Genomic DNA, 22626 nt, shown 5'->3' on the forward strand with positions numbered 1-22626 from the left:
AATTGCTCATCAGAGACAAACCCGTTTTATCTAGACACATTTTTCTCATACTTACACACTTCCAAAAATGTTCTTTTAATTGTTGTGAAGCTGCTTTGAGACAATGACCATTGTTAAAAGTGCTATATAAATAAAATTGAATTACAAATCCCAGTTTGACTTGAACACCCTTCATAATTTATTAACACTATTATTTTGACATTCTGCCTTTCCTGATTATAACTTAATGGCTTTCTCAGCTGGAAAATATTCATGTATGTAGATCTACTGGTGTGTTCAAAAGATTTTAGATATTTTTTAGGGGATCACAAGTTAGAAAAAATGTCATTTATGTTCCAAGTTTGTTGTCTCTTAAGAAGCTATAAGATATAATATAAAAGGCATCCTTCCAGAAATTTTAACCCTCTCTTTTTCCTACAATACATAGGGAAGTCATTCAGTTTACTGCCTATGATTCATCAGTTAGAAACCAAGACAATGTTGTATTCAAAATGTTATGCAAAGCACAACAGTTTTCCTCTCTCGCACACAGGAACTGTACAAACTGTCCAGCGATTTAAACAAAAACATGATTGTTATTACAGCCAGTACTGTATGTCAAAGCATATATTTAAGGTTTAACGAGAAATCGGGATTAAAAATTTATTAATAAATGAGCAGCTTTAACTAGCTGGTACATAAAACATGGCCAAGTAAATATGAAAATTGCTTTATTAAGTGTTTTCAGGTACAAGTGCTTCCTTAACATTTATCATTATTAAGGTCACAGGCATGGAATGTTAGAGTTTATCTACATGTGCAGAATTACAAATCACATCCCAGCTTCTTTCATGTATTGTACTGAAATCTCATAATAATATAAAATGCATATGTAGTGCATCATAACTACTCGAATTTTAAATATTATTATTAGAAAATGCTTTAACAAAGCATCACTGTGATAAAAAATTGTGGTCTTCGTTACACGCGTACACTGCATCTAAGCTCCTGCTCCTGCTGTCAGATAGACAAGAAAGGAAGAAAAATGCTAATTGAAATCATCTTAGCACAGATTAATTATGGAAAGCATGTTGGTTCAGACTAAACATTCTGAGCGAAGCAGGATTATCATCAGGACACATCGATGATTGCGAGTACATTAGGCACTGCTGAGAGAAGATATGTTTGGGTGCTTCTCATGACCTAGTCCTTCTTTTTGTCCTTCACTTCCTCGTCGTCCGTGTACTCCGTCGGCTCTTCACCAGGCTTCAAGAGTTTGCCGATATAGTCGTATTTGACTGTCAAGAGAAAGAAAGAAAGAACAAATAAAACTCAACACGATTATGCATTGCGGCATTTAAACTAGGGACGGGAATCACCAATGACCACCTGATACGATATTATTCTCTATAGATACAACATAATTATAGAAATGAATATCTGAAACAATATTTTCTATAGATAAGATTTTATTATAAATATTCTGATTTGATTAGATTTTTCTGCAATTTTGTTACAATTTTAAATCTTTGAAATAGTTTAATGATTAATTAAATGTAACCCTTCTTATAACATTAGTTCTCAGTTGAAAACCAAGCACAGCATTTAAACAATATAAACTAACTTCAAATACATGAGTTTAATATTTAATAACTTTAAATACAAACAAGCTAAAAAGCGACACGTTTCCTGAGCATCATGTGTCTCTGTTATGCGTAATAATTATTACTTTATTATTACTTATTTAGCTAATAATTCAGTCCTGACACACAAGATAAACATGTATAAATAGCTCACTGTGAGGTTTTACCTCCTCAAATGTCTCGAAATTCAACTTGACAGTGTGCACACGGGTTGAGTGGCTGCAGGCACACGGGGCTTCATGATTTTCAAGACTAATTAGTTTGGTTTTTGGGTTTTGAGACTGGTGTGATTTTGATATATTATTGAGACTGGTGTGATTTTGATATATTATTTTTTTTTTTATAAAAAAAAAACTGGTTTCTGTTGCGTCACTTGGTACAGAATGTTTTATCTCTAAGGCTGATAAGCTGATTCCCGGTCACGCCCAATAAAACTGAAAACCAGCCAATTCTGGTCACTGGCAGATCAATAAATTTATTTATTTATTTAAAAAAAAAAAGAAATAGATTTTGGAGTTAGTGTGGTCATACGTGAATCATCACACAACAGAATCGTGATTGCTAACTGAACCATTCCCCCACTCCTACATCTCGAGCGCTTCGACTCACAGGTGAACTGCGTCTCCCACTCGCTCAGGCTCTCCTGCTGCGTCGCGTTGAGGTCCGAAAGATCGTCGTGCGCGTCTTTCAAGGCTTCCTTCTCGAGACAGAACGTAGCCAATCCTCTGGAAGCATCTCTGCCTGCGAACACTCCGTAAGGGCCATCTGGAAATCCACAGCAAGTTCATACACTTAAATCATGCAACAATCACAATGTGTTATCATATCATTTCTAGGATAACGGGCAAAGTCATAAACACACGCCGGATCGGGTTTGGCTCTAGTGCACGGGAAGCAGATGACATGTTGCCTAATTGCACAGAGGAGGGGGAAAAAAATGGACTGTTTGATTAGACCATGATCTTTGGCCTTCTCTTGTGAAGCTCATTACTCATTCACGAGCTTCACACAGTTCTGCTGCTTCCTATTTGGAAAGCATGAGTTATTACACAGTGTACAAACTCAACTAAGTGGGAGTCTGAAAAAAAAAAAGTTATTACACAGTCTAAGGTTTAAGCATTTTTGAGCCAAAGGGAGGAAAAAAACAAAAACAAAGAAAGGGGGCTAGCTCAAGTGAAAAAATGCATAGAGTGTAAATCATTTGCAAAACTGAAATCTGGGGGAAATATGGAGGAGGAGGAGGACACTGAACCAAAATCACAACAACTTGCTGACTGCATTCCTTAACAGAGGAATTCAAATCAAATGCACTAACAAACACTTCTCTCTAACTAATCCGAGTATTACCAGGACCGTAGAACTTCTTTCCTCTTGTAACATCAAACACTTTGCCCTTGATAGCCATGAGGATCCTGGGATCTGCCACTCCGTCGTACTGCTTCAGCTCCTCCAGAGTAAAGTCTCTCTTCTTCATTTTAGGCAGCTGCTCCTCCACTTCCACCTCATCCGCAGGCTTGTCTCCGCGAAATATCTTATACACCAGGAACAAACAAAGGCAAAGCAAACTCAGGTTTAAAGGAGATGTGAAAATTTCTTCGAAAACACCCCCAGAAGTTTGCTGCTCGCTTTCGTCTTCGGCCATGTTTGTTTCTGACTCGCTCTCTCTCTCTCTGTCTCTCTCGCTCTAAGCAAAAGCAAGCGTCGCTAGGAGGAACCTGAAGCGACCAATCAGGAAAGAGCTTCCACACAGATTAACCAATCAGCAGCCTTTAAGGATCTCCTTACATATTTGCATATGTAAAACTTGTCAGATTGTTACATTAGCACTAAGGGGTTTTTACAGTTACTTTTTCAAGCACAATGTCTGTTGTTTTTAAACATAAGCATGTTGTAGTCGACCAAATGACTAAAATAAAGAATATCTAAGCATGTTATATTTAACCAAAGCTTTGTATAGTTATTTTACCTCACAAAATCTATAATTTTCTGAGGTGGTATTATATAAAGTTTTAAGATTAGTTTTGTAACACGCCAACAGGTGGCAGCACAAGGCTGCACGCACAGTCACATGGAGTCAGTGTGGAAAAAAGACTCCGGATCCATGCGGGTTAAACAATCCAATCCTATACAGTGAAACCTCGGATTGCGAGTAACGCGGTTCGCGAGTGTTCCGCAAGACGAGCAAACTTTTAAAATAAATTTTGACTTGGAAAACGAACAAGTCTTTGTTTTACGAGTACCGAGTATCATTTATCACTCATGCGCTCCTTGTTTTGACGCCGAGCGTCACGTGATCACAACTGAGCTAACTGGTTTTTCTCTCTCTTTTGCTACGGAATTGTGGGTAATCGTCTCCCCTGCTGGGTCTTTGTGCTCATCTCTTACTGGTATAATCAACATCCGTGCACGCGTGTACTGTTTACTATAACACTGTGACCACATGTGTACGCGTAAAACATACTTTATTTTGTGTCTATATGCGTGTGTGTACAGCACGCATGTAAAACAAAAGAAAGTCTCAGAGAGGTTAAAAATCCATTTTCTCTCTTTGCTCAAGGCTCAGCCTGCTCTTTGTGTCTGTGTGCGCGCATCATTGGACACCGTGCCACACACACACACACACACACACACAGACCCATCCTACTTTCGCCTTCACAGACACACACACTCTCTCGTGACCTACACAGAAACACTGCTTTGTCACGATTCTTTTCAAAGGTAAAGTGCAGGTTAATTTGTTTTATTTTTACTTTACAGTGATTCTATTAGTGTGTCGCTCAATCAAGTGTCATTAGAGATTTCTTGTTTATTTTTCCGATAAAATGGTGTTTCTGTTGTGTGTGCGTGTGTGTGTGAAAAGAGTGGAGGAAGGGTAACTGTGTAAGATGAGAAGGGGGAGAGGGGAGCTACTTTAGATTCACACACACACACACACATACACAGCGCCTGCGCGCACAAACGGAAACACTTGTCTGTCGGGATTTATTTTTACTTTAGTACTTTTGTACTTTACTTTAAGGTAAAGTGCAAATTAATTTGTTTTATTTTTACTTTATATTGTGTTAATTATTTTTTATGTATTTATTTTTTGGTGTTGTGAAATGAATAATTTGAGTTTTCATTATTTCTTAGGGGAAAATTTGATTTGGTTTACGAGCGTTTTAAAATACGAGCCCGCTTTCTGAACAAATTATGCTCATATTCCAAGGTTCCACTGTACTAGGATCCGTTGGTACTGATTCATCTGATTCATCTAAATTGTGCGATTCAGCTGTCCATAGATTCATGAGTCCTAGGATTTCGTGGATTCTAGGGATTCCTTGAGTGCCCTCTAGTGGAATACCATGACAAAAGCAGTCAGAATTCCTATTGACTTAAGTGACTCAATGGACTCGTAAAACTCAGGTCTGTTCGAATCCGTAAATGGATTCAGATTTTAGATCTCTACAAAACACATCGTAATGTGTAAATTGGGAGCTGTGCAACTGGTGCTATTCTGACCACGTGCATGACCATGTGTGCTATTTCATCATCAACAGCAAGTTAGAAAAAGAATGTGAAATTCTGCATAAAACTGAGCAAATCTGCCACAGAGACGTTTGACACGATTCGGCAAGTGAGTGGCACGCACACTTTATTTTGAAACCATTTAGCAACTTATGCGTGACAATCGACAATCGTGACAATTTTTAGCTTTGACCAAATATCTTACAAAATAGCAAATTAAGGCACAAGAAACACACATTTCCTAATCTCCCTTTTTTCACGATATAAAGATTTTGAATTGGCACCCTGTCCCCTCCGACACTACATACACGATTATGATGAGTGAGTGACGTCAGTAAAATGTGTGGCTGTGGTCAATTTGGTTTGCATTATATTGCTTATAATGTCATTGAACAAAGGAGATACATGTATAAGTTAGGGTTGATTATGCATTATAGATAAATCTACCTAAAGTTGCCGACAAGACGTCTGAGAACAATCCAAAACATTGCCGTCATTGTTGGTGTGTCGTACGGAACAGTCCATACAATCCTCATGTGTGATTTAGGCATGCGCCATGTTGCTGCCAAGTTCATCAAAAACAAAAAACAAAACAAACAATCGATAAAATGTTCTGGGTTTTAAGAGCTACGGTTTTGGAAAAGTGCCTTTATACATAAAAAGAATGAGTCATTAAGAGCATAAAGTCATATAGAGACTGGGAGACAGACAGATGATGGGAGATACATTAGCATTTTCCAGTTAAGCAAAACAGTTCCAGCAGACACAAACTGTTACAGGCCATAGATAGTGTTACCACATAATGAATCAGGAAGCACAAAGTTTTCTTCAGTATATTACACAAATGGAGTTATGAAATTAACAAGAACAGTATTGCCAAGCGCCTTTGCAAAATCCATCAAGCACCATGATGAAACTGTTTCTTATCAAGACCTTCCCAGGAAAACAAGACCAAAACTGACCTCTGCTGCAGAGGAGAAGCTCATTTAGAGTCACCAGCCCCAGAAATCACAAAATTAACAACCAGTACCTCAGATTAGAGCCGTTATGAAGCTTTACAGAGCAGAAGTAGCAGATACTGTACATCTCAATATCAACTGTTCAAAGGAGATTATTGCATGTTTTGGACGCCTTGAGCATTGTTTTACCAGAGCTGGGTAGAGCAGCCAAAAATGTACTCAAGTAAGAGTAGCTGTACTTTAAAATAATATTACTCAAGTAGAAGTAAAACGTAGTCGTCCAAAATAATTACTCAAGTAAGAGTAAAAAGTATTCTGTAAAAGATACTCAAGTACTGAGTAACCATTTTATTATAATGTCTGATTTATTTATTTATTTTTAGAAATAATGTAAGCAGTCAGACAAAATGATAAAATAATGCACAAATTGCAACATTTTCAAATAATAAAATAAATTTAATAAAATCTTAATTTTTAGCTTTGACCTTTTGGCTAATCCCTTTCAGGGGTCACCACAGATAATTGAATAAAACCAAATATCTTACAAAATAGCAAATTAAGGCACAAAAAACACACATTTCCTAATCTCCCTTTTTTCACAATATAAAGATTTTGAATTGGTACCCTGTTCCCTCCGACAATTTGGTTTGCGTTATATTGCTTATAATGTCATTGAACAAAGGAGATACATGTATAAGTTAGGGTTGATTATGCATCATAGTTAAATCTAACCACAGTGGCTGACAAGTGAAAAACAAAATAACAAAACTGTAAACAAAATAACTAATCCAAAAACAAAATAACAAAATAACAAAACCAAAAACATAACAGCAACGTTTGATAAGAAACAAAATAAATTTAAAAACAAAATAACGGAACTAAAAAACAAAATGACAAAAAAACAACAACAACAACAACAAAATAACAAATCTAGAAACAAAAATTATAAATCCAAAAACAAATGAACAAAACCGAAAACAAAATAACAAATAAAAAAAAATACAAAACTGAAAACAAAATTATGTTTTTTTTTTATTGTTTTTGGAATTTTTTTTGCACTTCTCGGCCAACTTATAAAACACATCTTTAATTAACTATTCAAGAAAAAAAAGGAACTTCAATGTACACAGGCCTTGAGGTTTCACGCCTCTTTATTAGCTCTGACTCAGCATTTTTTATGTACTGTAATTGCGCTCCCAACCACAAGGTGGCGGTCATGAAGCTCATAACACACTTTCTTGGTGCTGAGCGCTGAAGAAAAGATCAACCAGGAAAAACAAACCGACCCAGAGACACAAGGTCCAGTGACGTGGCCTGTACAGGAGTGTCTTACTGCTGCTGAAACATACAACAATTTAAAGGTTTGTTTTTCATTTTCTTTTCTGTTTAAGCCAGTGTTTTGCTTTTATGATGAGTGTAACGACAAACAGTTAATTATCTCTATATACTATCTCTGTAGCTTAGAATTCCAGAATCCTCTTTGTGTTCTAGCTTGTGTGAAAAGCAGTGGATTATATGGTTTATATAGTGAACTGCATGTACAGTGGTGCTTTTTAAAAAAACATTCAGTCATTTGTCACTGGTTTTACAGGTCGTTTTTAGTATATACAGTTTAATCAGGAGATCATTACATATCTGTGATTACAGCATCATGACATGTGGAGTGTTAAAGGGCACAGCTGTTTAATGATCTCTCTCTAGTTGTTCCCAGATGTGGCTGTAATGATGTAAGTCTAATCAGGCCATATAGATAGATAGATAGATAGATAGATCAATCTATGGACAGATGTTTGAGAAGGTGAGTGCAAAAAAAAAAGGAAAAAAAACCCCAAAACAATAGTTTAAAAATGGCTAGAAACAAAAAGCAACATCCAGAATAAAGCTAATCATATAACACCTAGTTAGTTTAATATACTTTTTGTGTTTTCATTATAAATAAAAGAGTGGTTTTGTCTGTACATTGGTCAGAAATCATTCTTTTAATAATATCTTTACATCAGACACACTGAAGGACCCGAACACAGTCTCAGAAAATTGTCTGTCTGTTTCTCTGTCCAGCCAGATTTTGTCACAGCTTCACACAAGACACAATGAAACACTTGACTTCTGCAGTACAGTACTTGGATATCTGCCTGAAGTTTAACTTGCACCATAAGTGAAATCTAAATGTTGAGTAAAAGTGATGTTACGAACAGTTATGTATCAGATTTAATAATCTACTTTAAAATAATCTACTAATGCGCTACTCTCTCAAAAACACCTGCACAAATAGATATTAATTAGAAGAGATAAAGTGAATATTTCTACTGGGATTAGTTCATATTTATACTTTTCCCAACATTTGATTTTTTTGCATTAATAAGTTAAACAGAGAGTTCTGCCATACAGAAAGACAGACAGATATGTACGTGGGCTTCAAACTTATAATTATATCACTCATTACATTAAAGCTCAGCAGATCACTTTTAGCTTTAACCTTTTAATTCTATTGATTATTCTCTATTTCAACAAACTCTTCCTGTTAGAGACTGGTACTGACGTAACGACAGAATTGTTTGTGTATAAACATGTAATAATGTGATGTTACAAGTTTTATATACATGTCTATACTAATCCACAGCATAAATATTTATTAAACATTTGTTTTATGTTTTTGTCATTCACTTACAAGTATAAAAAGTATACCTATTTATATACTGCCCCTCATATCACTCCCTTATATTTGTATATATGTATAGTTGTTAAACAAACACACTCGTAAGACAGGTTGCTGTTTTACTGTACTCAGGCTAGACTAAGAAATAGGTATAATATATCTGTCTATTGCAGGATTATGCTATAAGATGTCAGATAGCGAACATCCAGCCACTGAAAAACAGGAGACCATGGAAGGCCACATCGGCAAAGAGTCACCATCGCAGTCAGACGGTGAGTCCTTTCATGACGCGCAAAGTGACATCTCCGCTGACGTAGCCCCAACTCGCAAGACGAGAAAGAGACCGGAGAGCAAACAACCTCCTGATGTCCAGGAAAGTCCAGAGACAGCCGGTGTGGCGGAAAATGCATCAAAGGTGAATGAGGATTTATTCTGTGTAAAGTTTGTGTAGTGAGTGTTTGTATAATGTTGTATTGAAAGTGTGTGATCCTTCATTTAATGCCTGCAAGACAAGATTTTACATCTGTAATATAAAGCAGGAAATATTATTTATTTTATAGTCAATAAATGAATTTACAGATGGATAGATTAACTCTGAAAAGTAGGAGTGAAGCTAGGCCTCTCACAGCAGCCGTCCTTCCCACCTGTACACAAAACCCACAGGCAAAGAGAATGTAACAAGCTTTCACTTTAAAGCCAGTGGAACTCCTGTGCTGTTTCTTGAATTTCTAAGTTTCGGGTTCTTTGATTATTTGAGAGAAGAGGCTTTAAAGCTTTTTAAAACTTTTATGTGTTTATTTTAATAATTGAACGCAGGACATCAGCTTTGCCGAGGTGGTCCATAAGTGTTTTTTTTTTTTTTTCTTCTTCAGTGTGTGTCCAACTCCCAAACCCCATTATTGTATTTCAGGTCCATTTTTAACGAGCCGTATAATTTTTGATAAACATTTGATTTTTTTTAACCATAAGGAGAGTTTTTTTAGGTCCTCTAACTTGCTGTGTCTTTTTTTCTGATTGGACAAGATAGATGGGAGCAAAAGTTGGATCCTCAGAATTCAAAAACGGTGTGTTTTTTCAATCAGGAATTTTTTTAAAATTCCAGTTTATTTAGAAGAGGTAAAAATGCAAAATTTAGGGTGCTATGCCTACCCAGTCCCAATTTGGACAAATGGGAATCTCTTAATATCCCAGATATCATAAACATAACGTGACATGCTTTATCTTAATGTCGCTATTATGACCAGATTATTGTTCAGGCCTGTTAGTAGAGCTCTGTGTGCTAAAATATACATTATTAAAGTATAGTATACATTGCGAGTGTATGTATTTTGTTTGAATACATTTTTGCATCCTCTGTTTAGGCTTCTCCAGAGAAGCGGGCTGTGAGTCAGGGTGGTTGGGGAGGCTGGGGAAGCTGGGGGAAGTCTCTTCTTTCTACAGCCACAGCCACTGTTGCCACCGTAGGCAAGTCCTTTTATAATTATTCCCATTTGTCCTGTTTTTTAAATTTTTTTCAAGAAACGTGAAATAATCGTATTTATAAACAATATTGGGGTGATCACTTGTTTGCTTTCTGATTTAAGGACACGGACTGTCTCAGGTCATCGAGAAGGCGGAGACGTCTTTGGGAATTCCCAGTCCTACAGAGCTCTCCGCTCAAGTGGAAAAGGAAGCGGAAACGCACGGTACTGTACCCTGGTAGTGAGTTAGCGATTTGTTTATTCGTTTATCCGATTTATTGTAACACTCAAGAATAACTTGTATTGGATGTCTAAAGACCATGTCTTATTCCTTGTCTTTTCTTCTGATGAGTCTCACTAACAAGTGGTTTTCTTACTATTGGATGCAAACGACTGTTTTAATACTGTGAGTTCTGTGTGTGTGGAAATGTTTTCTCTTTCACAATTTTTTTTATACCAATTTTCCCCCTAATAATTTTAGTCATATCCAATTCCTCCCCGTCACTAGGGGGCTCCCTACTACTACCACTCAGTTGGGAGGGCCGAAGACTATTGCGGAGGACAGCGCTATCCGTTCCTTCCGCTTGCGTAAGCTCACAGACGCCCCCGATTGGCTGTAGAGCCGTGATTAATAATGTAGGAGTGCTAAGTACCTCTCATGCCCTGAGAGAGCTCGGCCAATCAGCTCTCTCTAGGCCTCCGGCTGCGATATTAAACATAGCTCTGGTTTCTTTTTCTTTTTTTTTTTTTATAAAGTTGATGGTTCAGCACTGGGTTTAACTAATGCATTGGACAGATCTTAACCCAATTCCAGTAATTTTAACTTTTAAATTATAGTTGTTTTCAGTCCTTGATGCAGGACAGCTAGTGTTTCCCTGTAAAGGTAAAACAGGTGGCTTCAAGAGATCAGTTATAACAAATAACAAACTGGTGTGGCAGTGGTATCGTGGTTAGCACTGTTCAAAGTGCCCAAAGTCCTCCTGGGATAGACTCCAGGCCCCCCTGCGCCCCTGGACAGAATAAGTGGTATAAAAGATGGATGGATGGATGGATGGATAAAAAAACTTTTTTTTTTCATTTTATTAGGTTTAAAATCCTAAAAATATTCCTGATTAAGTTTTTTTTTTTTATAAAAAAAACTTTTTACATAAAAAAAGTAACCAGCACTAATAAAACAAAGCCATGGGATTTAAACAATGTTACTTTCTTGTTACGTTTCAGTTTGGGCCGCAGCCTTGTTAAATTTGGAAGTGACTGGTATAGAGAATTCAACAGACTCAGAAATTAAAGAGTTAAAGTTTTGGGATTTTTATACTTTACTTGTTAACAAATCTGAGTTGCGTTAAAAAAGGTTTGATAAATAATTTTTAGTATGTCCATAAAAAAATAAAATTATTCTATTCTATGACTTTTTTGATCAAGATTTTAATATAATATATTTAAAACAGATAGTTTTTGTAGTAATCACACAAAATAAGAATCAGTAGGTAGATATTATGGTCAAGGTTATAGTTTTAAACATGTTGGGGAATCTTGTCTCATCTCAGGTCCTTCCAGCTCCAGTGAAGGAAACCCAGCGGAGGGGGAAGGTAACGTGTTGGGAAGTGCAGTGGGAATGCTGTCCTCTCTGTCCAATGTGGTGCAGAGTACAGTAAGATTGGATTCGTTTCTAAGCACTTATTATTACTTATAATATCATTATAGAGCTGTTTTATTTCCCTTTTTTTCCATACTAGTAAAGTAAGTCTAGTAATTTTTTATTTTTTTTTTGTCCTCCAGAGTAAAACAGTAATAAGTGGTGGACTGGATGCTCTGGAGTTCATCGGGAAGAAGACGATGGACGTGATAGCAGAAGGAGATCCAGGGTTTAAAAGAACCAAAGGCCTGATGAACAGAACGTCCACCTTGTCACAGGTGTGTTACAGTGTCTGTAGACATGAGTGAACAAAATCAGTCCTGAGAAGTTTCATAGTATTGACTCCTTGTTTGTGGATCCTGCTTCTCTGTTAAGGTTTTACGGGAGGCAAAGGAACGAGAGGAACAACAGACCGCTCAGAACGTCACCTCGGAAACGGAGAAGAAGGCTCATTATGGGATGCTGTTCGATGAGTTCCAGGGCCTGTCGCATCTAGAGGCTTTGGAGATCCTGTCCAGAGAGAGTGAAGCGAAGGTTAGCGATGGATCATTCCAGATGTTTTAGCATGAATATAACGGGGTCTGCTCTTTATAACGCCCACAATCTGCTTCGTCCTTATGCTTTAAAGGTGTTAGAGTTTGCTTTCCAAAAAGCATCGATTTATTTAAAGAAATAAAATGAACAAGAATGAATCAAACAGGGACCTTGTTTAGTGTATAAAGCCGTAAAAAAGTGAACTCTTCAATCACAGTACGGCGATGAGAAACATTTTAAAGAAAGCCATACTTCTGTGAATGACAATCCCTGCCAAGTGGCTCAACTGAAGAAAATATAAGGATAACTTGTTGCTTTTATTTGTCTGTGTGAACTGTACACACAAACACCACTTGCGCATTCCAGGAACTCGACTGGACGTTATTATTGCCACATACAGTCCTGACCTCGCTTCAAGCCATTCCCACATGCTCAGAAATGGTATTAATGGAGTTCCTGGGAGGCCCGCGTTTCAGACGTGAATCAGTCTGATCATGTCTTCAGTGTACTGAGAAAACTTCCCATCATGATGGTGTCCAAGCACTAGTGAAGACCTCGGATAAGTGCATAAGTGTAGCAGGAGATCATATAGAGAAATAAAGGGAGTTTTAAACTGTTCTGTTATTTCTGTGCAATCAGACATCCTGGTTTGACTCGAACGCTCCTGATATTATTTCCAGAAAAGTCTTGAATCATTTATCGAATCACTATAGAGTTTAAATTGATATGTATCTTATTAATACATTAAAATCAGTTAATATACACAAATTCATGGAAGTCATAAATAAAAGTGGTTAACGGTCGGCCCAAATATTCACACTTCTAGAGTCATTTATATATTTATGCATTTATATATAAAATATATAAGTTTAAGCCTGAGAATATTGAACGAAACCTGGAAAAATAAAACAAACAAACAAACAAACATACAAAAACACTACTGAAACAACAACTCTATAATATTTAACATAATAAATACTGTGTGTTCTTGTTCTCGCTTTCCAGTGGGACTCTCTGGTTTCTTTCCACTGTATAAACCCAAGACAGGCTCTTTGTGAATGTGTGTGTGTTTGTGAGTGTGTGTGATATCAGTGATCGGCAGTGAATTGGCCTCACATCAGGGTGTGTTCCCACCTCATGCTCAGCTTTACCAGGGTAGACTCCGCGTCCGCAGTGACGCTGACCACAGTTAAACCTCAAAACAACTTCTTGCTTAAACCTGTTACTAATTCGTTATAGTGTACTGTATGGTTTATTACCAGGATTACAGTATAGTTAATAAGGAGAATCATTAATAAAACGCTATCCAGTGTCAAGCATTTTGCCTTTGTATACCGAATGAAGTTTGGTGTTGATGATGTGTGCAGGTGAAATCGGTGCTGCACACCTTATCGGGCGAGGAGCTGTCTGCTCTGAGAGATGATCTGGAGCAGATCAAGGAGTCCTTCTCGCTGATGGAGTTTGATGATGAGGAGGTAGATGACCCAAAAGGTAAATAAATAGACTCACTAACTACATTTATATTTTAAATATATATGTTTACACTGTGGCCTTGCACCTCCATGTTCGAGGCATTGAGTCCCGCCTTCTAGTCCGTTTTGCATGTTCTTTCCTGCTTGGTGGGTTTCTTTCGTAGACCTGCAGAGTAAGCTAATAAATGTTTCCAAATTCCCTGTAGTGTGTGACCTGCGATAGACTGGCACCCTGTACCCTTAACTAGTGCCCCAGGTCCCCTGGGATAGGCTCCATGCTTCCCCTGACCCTGTACAGGATGAATGTTTTAGAGAATGAGTGAGAGAGGAATTCACTAGAAAATATCATTTAGTAGATACACACAAGAATAATATTTAAAAACATTCCTAGTTAAACTGGAGGGATGTCACTGAGGATGCTACACCGTTAGGTAGCGGCGTATTACAAACAGAGGAAAGTGCTATCCGGCCTTTTCCACTTGTCCGTAAATTCGTATCTGGATCCAGATACATTGTTGTTATTGTTATTATTATTATTATTATTAAATCCTTAATTTATATGAACAATGAAGTCAGCCCTCTATCTTTAATCCTGTTAATGATGATAAAGAAAATTGCGATATTTTTCTCTCTTAGTCGATGATGGTGAAAACTTTGTTAAGGAACTGACCGATGCGCTTAAGAAGCTTCACATTTCCACGACAGCGGAGAGGCTTGGCAAGGTAATGTTTTTTTTATTAGAAAGTATGAATAATCAAGATTATTATTACCGTAAATACTTAAATATATTTTGTTACCATTCAGGCTAGGAAAAATGCATTTGACCGTATTATGGACATGAAGATCCCAAGTGATGCTCAGCAGCAGCAGCATGAAGAGGACGCTGAGCAGGAGGACACGCTTACCAAGTGCACTGTTGAGGTGTCATTCTTCTCTTTTTAATTATTATAATTTTTTTAAAGATATATATATTTTTTCTTTATTGTGTGTCCATATTGTTATGTTTCCTCCTGTCCTATAGGACGCTCACCTCTCTGCTATCACAAGCTTGGCCGAGCTCACAGCAAGATCCATCGAGCAGTTCCACAAGGTGGCAGAGATGATTCTCCACTCCAGCATCGAGGGGGTCACGGCTCTGGAGCAAGCCAAAGTCTTATCACAGTAAGGCCTTTGTCTCCTAACAAATAGAACAGAAAGTGTATGTTTATATAAAAATATTTGAAAGTAATAACTATGTCTGGTGTTTTATTTTCCAGAATCACAGTTATTCTCTGTAAGGAGATATCAGTGCTGTCGAAAAAGTTCACAGCTTGTTTAGCTACAATTGGGGTAAGAATGGGCACACTTCTTTACTCTAGACCAGACAGGATGTAGGTTGATTTAAATTCAATGTTCAATTCAAATTCTTCATCCAGAGCTTTAATCACAACTCTGGTCACAAGATGAAGAATATCACATTGTTTAAATCCTATGGCTGTGTTTTATTAGTTCTTGTTACTTTTTAAACGCAAATACTTGCGTTGTACTATGTACTATGTACATTTTGGAGCTTAATTACAAAATTGAAAAAGGAAAAGTTTTATTTGTTGTAAATGTGTCCCACATGCACAACCTCTAGCTCCCACTAGGAGTCCACATTTTGGGAAACCCTGCTCTAGTGTATGGATAAAAGTTCATAAGGTTTATTAGTCTTCTAATGTTAACAGATGCCGCACCCATGTTCTTAGAACTCTTCATTATGAGTCATGACAAAATGTAATCAAATAAATCTTTGTATTTTTCTTTACAGTCAAATGAAAAAGGAGAAGTACTGAATCCATTAATCACTGGAGTCTTCCTAGAGGTTGGTTTCATCAAATTTTGTTTCATGAACCCATTTAAGACTACAGGACTAGACATCAAACAACCTTTTTAGATAAATAATAGATCAACAACATATAAGTTTTGCTAATTTGTGAATATACAATATGAATCTGCACAATATAATATGCTACAATATTAGTGTAAGCAGAAAATCAGCATGGTCTGCAAAATCATTAAAAAAATAATAAGAACAAGAAAAAGTTACTATTGCATAAGTATTCAAACCCCCCCCCCCATCCTACGTTTTCACACCTTAAACTGAAATTAATTTAATAAGGATTATTAGTGGGCTGATAAAAATCACAAACAATAACCTATAAGTAATAAGACATTATGTTCTGAATGCATTGCAATTTTTTTTTTGTAAAAATACATGGTTACAGATAGCAAGTTACAATTAATCACATAAAAATCTTTATTACAGGTAATACGCACATCATTGGGAATTGGGAAGTTTGTCATTCTAGAATTTGTAATTTAAGTTTTTTTTTTTATTTAATAATTTCGAGGTTATATCTAAATCTTATTGATATCATTTGTGCCATTATTTGCACAAATGTCCACAATGCTCCTCTAGTCAGAATCTCTGAATGAAATTTTCAAAATCAAATCATTTGGGGCTAAACAGACATTGTTTAGTAAAATGATTATACGACTGTACTTGGAAAAATAGAATAGAATAGAAACATTCCACTACAATAAAAAATACAATTAAACTGAAGATTTCCAATAAAACATAAAATAAAAAAAAGGTTAGAATATAAACATTTTACACACTTACAAAGGGTATAGAATACAATAGGATTAAAATAGAAATATATAAAAATATATAAATTACAGGATTTACAGAATGTGAAAACATTTATAAAATATAGAGAGGTAGAATACGTTGTGTGTGTGTGTGTGTACAGTATATGACAGCATGAAATTAAATGATGTGTGTATCAGCAGCAAAAGTGTTATTGTGTTATCTTTAAAATACTTTAAAACTTTGCTTTTTGGTTGAGATGCTTGAAAAAGGAAACACATTTTGTTACAAGAAAACACCCCACTTTTACTGTTAGAACTCCACTCACCGTCCACTTTATTCGGTATACCTGTCCCCTTAGTTATTCATGCACTTAGATAACTGCATATGACAGTAGGTGTGTGTTCATATTGAATAGACAGTCATAAGTTTCAAATATCAAAGATTTTACCATGTGAGCATTTTTTTTTTTTCCCAGGGTGCCACGCAAACGCTGACCTCAAACATCTTCAACAAGCGTTTCTTTTTAGTACTTGACTGTTTGTGCTTTGTCTGTTTAATTAAACCTTTAACATTTTCTTCTGCTTTTAATTCCCAGGCCTCCAACAGCGCCTCATATATCCAGGATGCGTTCCAGCTGTTAATGCCAGTATTAGAGGTGTCTCATATTCAAAGCACGGCAGATTCGAGTCAGCGATAACCGTTGAACCCGTCTGGCCCGTGCCAAGCAGGAATTTAGACATTAATAAGGAACAAGATCAAGTGTGACAGCTTGTCTTTTAGATGTAAGCTTCAGAGTAACACAAATTAAGTTTTATCGTAAACCTCACCACTAAAATATTATTGAGGATTTTTTAATGTTTTGAAAATGTTAGTGCCGGTCCATGTATTCATTCTTAAGAGAATATATCTATTTTTATTTGTCTTATTCAGAATTTTGACCGTATCAGAATCAGCTGTTAACCATAAATTTTTTTGGGGGGGGAGATTTTGCAAATGATCCTAATTACATTTGATAAAGAATGTATCAGTATTGTTTTAGCGTTAATGTGTTTAGAGTTCTAGTAAATACAGGAATTGTATATTTTAAAGAAACATAAAATGTAACCTCCTGTTTAAGCTCTTCGAGTAGTTTGTTTTGTGATCTAAGAATATCTTATGTTGTCCAGCGTTCCTCATGTTGAGGTTCTTTACTGCCATGGTGACGCTATGTCGGGTGTAGTAGTGTTCGCATACTGTACACTCAAAGAATAAAAGTAGGTTCTGCATGTGGTATGATGTACTTAGTGTGATTATTATTATTATTTTTTAGAAATTCACTGTTTTTTATCTAATTTCATACATAACACAATAGAACAGTATTTCTTTTTACATTGATCTGTTTGAAGGAACTTCTAAAAAAAAAAAGAGTATTAATGAAACTCCTTTACATTATTTAAGCAGGATTTACAGCATTCTTGATTTTTCCTGCTCCATGTAAGTTAAACATTTTAATCTTTTAGAATCAATGACCTAAGTAATGGACAAAAAGAAAATCCAGCATTTCCACCATTTAAGGAATGATGTAATAATGCAAAGTTTATTCAAATCCAATCTAGACTGTTGATTGTGCAGAATAACAAAACACAGTTCTGAGAGTAAAAACTTTCTTTATTTGTCTATATTCAATTCAATTAAATTTTATTTATATAGAGCTTTTTAACAATGGTCATTGTCTCAAAGCAGCTTTACAAAAAATTTATTTATTTATTTATTTTTTTTTTTAGAAAAGAGAAAAAATATTTGGAAGTGTGTATGTGTGTGAAAAATGTGTCTAGATAATAATGAAACGAATGAATGATGAATGAAATGTCTCTGAAAAGCAAGCCAAGGGTGAAGGTGACAGTGGCAAGGAGAAACGTCCTGAGAAGGCAATAGGAAGAAACCTTGAGAGGAACCAGACTCAACAGGGAACCCATCCTCATCTGGGTGATAACTGATAGAAATAACATCAAGTGTGTTGTGCAGGTGAAAGTTCAATATAACAGAAGTTGTGTAGATTCAGATAGATTATATCTACACTGATACACAGATTCAGTGTAGATATAATCCCCTGATACACTAATGCACTTAATGCTTGTACACCATCAAGGTAGAAGGATTCTCATGATCGAATTTCTTGCTTCACATCTGAAATGCCGGCCTCCCAAAAACTCTTTTAATGGTTAAGTCCTGGTTTGACTTAAACGCTTGAAGAACTGGTTTACTGGCAGTGGCAATCACAAAAACCTTTTTTTTTTATATATATATTTTCATGCTATGATCATAACGTAATGCTGCAATAATGCAGAATAAAACAAAATATATACAGTATATAATCCATGGCATTGTGATCTATAGTTTAGTGTGTGTTGAAACGCTTTTTAATTATCATCACACTATAACTGTAAAGTATTATGAAAGGAAAAACACTCTTACTTTTGAGGAATAATATGTACTAATGAACTCTGATCTTAAACTGCAGAGCTCCTATGCAAAATGTCTAAAGACTGGTAATCTAATCAGTCACTACGTGCCGTTCTATACTATATTATATAAAGTAACTATATGTCACACAAGCACTGTATAGAACACTACAACAAGATGATTACAGGAATATATAACTGCTTATCTTTAAAATAAACCTCTGATGATTTTCCTTGAGCTTTTCCACTCTTATCTGATGAGTGTATTACTGTATATGAACACCAACGCTCGCAAACATTACCACACATACGTAACTGCATCATCATTATTATTATTATTTTTTTAATCTGCATGACAAAATCAACAAGTAGTTCACAAATGAATATAAAAAAATATGACGTTAAGAGGCAGAACTCTGGGGTGAGGAAGCCGCGGAAATGTTCAGCTGTTGTAATTTTTCCGTTAAAGACGCGTCTGGGTTTTCTGTGGACGCAGTAAGAGGCTCGAGATACTGCGGACCTGCGACCTTCTTGCCGGTCAGGGGATCGACAACTGCCCCGACCTTGAACACAATCTCCTCCAGTTCGTGTTTGACATGTTTGCTTCGCCTCTCTGGTAAAGCCTTCAACAAAACCACGTCCCCAACAGTGCACTGCTCCAAGGCATCATGGGCGAAGTAGGTCTTCCTTTTGTTGTAAAACTGTCAGAGGAGAGAGAAAGAGAAATGTAATGAATATTTAGACACTGAAATAAATATATCACAATTTTAAAGGGCAGAGTAAATCAAAGGGATTTGTGCTGTATCAATTTTGGCTTCAAAATTATTGGCACCTTTGGTTAAAATGGGTAAAATGTCTTAAATAACTATCTCACACTGAACACAGAAGGACTGGCTTCTTTAGAGTATAGAGCTTAGAGAGTAATCTGAAATGACTCCTTAATACAGTATGGTCTTCAGATTCTGAGTTCGTTCTCCTCTTCTGCTTTCTACACATTTTAATACTGGCTCTTAAGAATCCCAAAAAATTGTAAGCGTTGATGAACTTTCCAGCTGATGTTTGACTTTTCTCGATCGACGATTAAGGATGTTTCCGTACTGTGCTGTTTACTCTCAGGCTCGTAGTGATGAATCCGTGTCTCGTCAACGGTAACGATTCTCTTTTAAAATGTGAAACTTTCACCTTCCTTAGAGTATCGCTCCAAATTGTGTTACAGATATCCTTCTGTTTATGCTCTTCTTTAAAAAATTTTTTTTTGGCAATAAGGACACCCCCCAGACCACAAAAAATACATAAAAAAAAAAAAAAAAAATCACTGCACGCTGCTCTTTTTTCCTACAAATCACAACTGGGGTGTCCACCTTTGTTTATACCGCAGTTACAAATGAACTGATGTAACAGGTTCACAGCTGTTCGGCAGAAAGCACTGATAAAAGTTTTAATATAACCAGAATGCAGATCATTTTGACTCATTTCAGTGAGGAATTAAACTACACCAAGACTTTTCCCTTTTTTATATATACAGTGCATCCGGAAAGTATTGACAGGGCATCACATTTTTCACATTTTGTTATGTCACAGCCTAATTCTAAAATGGATTAAATTAATTTTTTCCTCAGAATTCTACACACAACATCCCATAATGACGACATGAAAAAAGTTTACTTGAGATTTGCAAATGTATTAAAAATAAAAAAATTAAGAAAGCACATTAGGAAGAGTCCTGGTGGTTTCGAACTTCCTCCACTTATGGATGATGGAGGCCACTGGGCTCATTGGGACCTTCAAAGCAGCAGAATTTTTTCTGTAACCTTCCCCAGATTTGTGCCTCGCGACAATCCTGTCTCGGAGGTCTACAATTCCTTTAACTTCATGCTTGGTTTGTGCTCTGACATGAACTGTCAACTGTGGGACCTTATATAGACAGGTGTGTGTCTTTTCCAAATCATGTCCAATCAACTGAATTTACCACAGGTGGACTCCAATTAATCTGCAGAAACATCTCAAGGATGATCAGGGGAAACAGGATGATCAGGGGAAACAGGAAGCGCCTGAGCTCAATTTTGAGTTTCATGGCAAAGGCTGTGAATACTTAAAGAGAAATGTAATGAATATTTAGACACTGAAATAAATATATCACAGTTTTAAAGGGGAGAGTAAATCAAAGGGATTTGTGCTGTATCAATTTTGGCTTCAAAATTATTGGCACCTTTGGTTAAGATGGGTAAAATGTACCTGTGCTTTCTCAATTTTTTTTTTTTTTTTTATAAATTTGCAAAAATCTCAAGTGAACTTTTTTCATGTTTTCCAGCATCATCTCTCAACACATTATGACTGAACCCAGATGTTCTGGTACCTTGAGTAAGTACGGGTCCAGGACCAGTCTGGTAACCCGGACTTTTGCTGTTTTCCTCATCTTAGTTCCGATGACTCTCCCGATAATCCATTTAGCATGTATCGAGGCTTGTTTCACGGACATTGTTACTTCCTTTACCCTGAGATTCACGTAATAGAGTTAATGAGATCACACCAGTATAACCTTAATACACAGAAATAACCTACAGGGCTAGCACGGAATTAGCTCTTTACGTCACTTTTTAACACGCTAACAATTACAAAAACATTACAATTTCAAAAATATATCATATACGTATATTTGAGCAATTATCGAAAACTCTAAAAGCTTACCACGGTTATTAAAAAAACTACAATTAACTAGAAAACATTCCGCATGGATACTGCACCGTGAATGTCAAGGGAAGCGGCGCGCGCTGATGACGTCTATTACAGGCGACGGCTAAGAGGAGGCGCTACACTTCAACAATATAGCATGCTAATCTTTTTATGAATGAAATGGTGCCAAATTAATATATTTATATATTATATATTTATATTTATATTTAATATTTAAATACAATTGTTATTATTTTGATTATTATTTTGCACCATACAGCAACATATATAGCAACAATTTTTTTAATGACATATTTATTGTCATCTACATCGATTTATCCTGTTAGTTTATATTTAAATATATTTTTTTTATATAAAGTTATATAAATAATTCCTTGAATGTGAAAAACTAGTTTTTAATAATATTATTATTATAATTCTTTAAAATAATTTTTATTATTATTTTGCATAATACAGCAACATATATAACAACAAATAAAAAAAATATTTATCATCAACTGCATCGATTTATTCTATATTCAGGCTTGGGGGGCTGGATCCTATGCCAGGTGACATTGGAGATGAGGCAGGGTACACCTTGGACAGAGTGCCAATCCATCACAGGGCACACAGATACATACATACACTCTCATTCACACACAAGCAATTTGGGAATGCCAGTGGAAGAAACCCACCAAGCATGGGGAGAACATGCAAATTTCATGGAGGCGGAAATCGAACCCTGATCCTGGAGGTGCGGGGCAACAGTGCTAATCAGTACACCACTGAGCCCCACCCAGGGAAAAAAAAACATGTAAAGGAGCACCAGAAGTAGAAACTAAAAACCTAGCCCATATAACTTAAATGAAAAGTTCTACCAGCTTTAGACTTTTTAAAAATGTAATACTTTAAAAATATCTTATAATATCATTTTGAACACAAGAAAAATAGGTATACTATTATTAAATTAACATTTATAAATAAAAACTAACAACTATAATAACAATTATAAAGATTTTATTAAATAATTTATTATAGAACATCTATTCTAC

General features: G+C 36.0%; 3 protein-coding genes across 5 annotated transcripts; 1 reads left to right on the forward strand and 2 right to left on the reverse strand.

Moving 5' to 3' along the window:
- Nucleotides 1–693: 693 nt before the first annotated feature.
- On the reverse strand, nucleotides 694–3287 carry pgrmc1 (progesterone receptor membrane component 1). Its single transcript, XM_053479259.1, has 3 exons — nucleotides 2970–3287; nucleotides 2232–2387; nucleotides 694–1277 (listed from the first exon to the last, which is right to left on the reverse strand). Exons 1-3 carry the CDS (start codon nucleotides 3262–3264, stop codon nucleotides 1183–1185), a joined length of 546 nt encoding a protein of 181 aa, XP_053335234.1. The 5' UTR covers nucleotides 3265–3287; the 3' UTR covers nucleotides 694–1182.
- Nucleotides 3288–7330: 4043 nt separating this feature from the next.
- Nucleotides 7331–17730, forward strand: fam114a2 (family with sequence similarity 114 member A2). 2 transcript variants are annotated; one of them, XM_053479258.1, is made up of 14 exons: nucleotides 7331–7449; nucleotides 8918–9159; nucleotides 10106–10208; nucleotides 10328–10429; nucleotides 11752–11855; nucleotides 11984–12118; nucleotides 12216–12374; nucleotides 13742–13865; nucleotides 14483–14568; nucleotides 14651–14767; nucleotides 14868–15007; nucleotides 15103–15175; nucleotides 15636–15689; nucleotides 17056–17730. In XM_053479258.1, the coding sequence occupies exons 2-14, from the start codon at nucleotides 8932–8934 to the stop codon at nucleotides 17155–17157; spliced, it is 1527 nt and encodes a 508-aa protein (XP_053335233.1). In that variant the 5' UTR covers nucleotides 7331–7449; nucleotides 8918–8931; the 3' UTR covers nucleotides 17158–17730. The 2 variants fall into 2 exon arrangements, with proteins under 2 accessions (XP_053335233.1, XP_053335232.1); XM_053479257.1 differs by lacking the exon at nucleotides 7331–7449 and adding an exon at nucleotides 8204–8282.
- A 1494-nt stretch (nucleotides 17731–19224) lies between these two features.
- mrps17 (mitochondrial ribosomal protein S17) lies at nucleotides 19225–21710 on the reverse strand. Of its 2 annotated transcripts, none has more exons than XM_053479261.1 (3): nucleotides 21646–21710; nucleotides 21258–21396; nucleotides 19225–19602 (listed from the first exon to the last, which is right to left on the reverse strand). In XM_053479261.1, the coding sequence occupies exons 2-3, from the start codon at nucleotides 21378–21380 to the stop codon at nucleotides 19303–19305; spliced, it is 423 nt and encodes a 140-aa protein (XP_053335236.1). In that variant the 5' UTR covers nucleotides 21381–21396; nucleotides 21646–21710; the 3' UTR covers nucleotides 19225–19302. The 2 variants fall into 2 exon arrangements, with proteins under 2 accessions (XP_053335236.1, XP_053335235.1); XM_053479260.1 differs by having other exon boundaries at nucleotides 21590–21685.
- Between the last annotated feature and the right edge of the window lie 916 nt (nucleotides 21711–22626).

The sequence above is a fragment of the Clarias gariepinus genome, chromosome 19 (genome assembly GCF_024256425.1).
Source record: "Clarias gariepinus isolate MV-2021 ecotype Netherlands chromosome 19, CGAR_prim_01v2, whole genome shotgun sequence".
NCBI classification, from domain to species: domain Eukaryota; kingdom Metazoa; phylum Chordata; class Actinopteri; order Siluriformes; family Clariidae; genus Clarias; species Clarias gariepinus.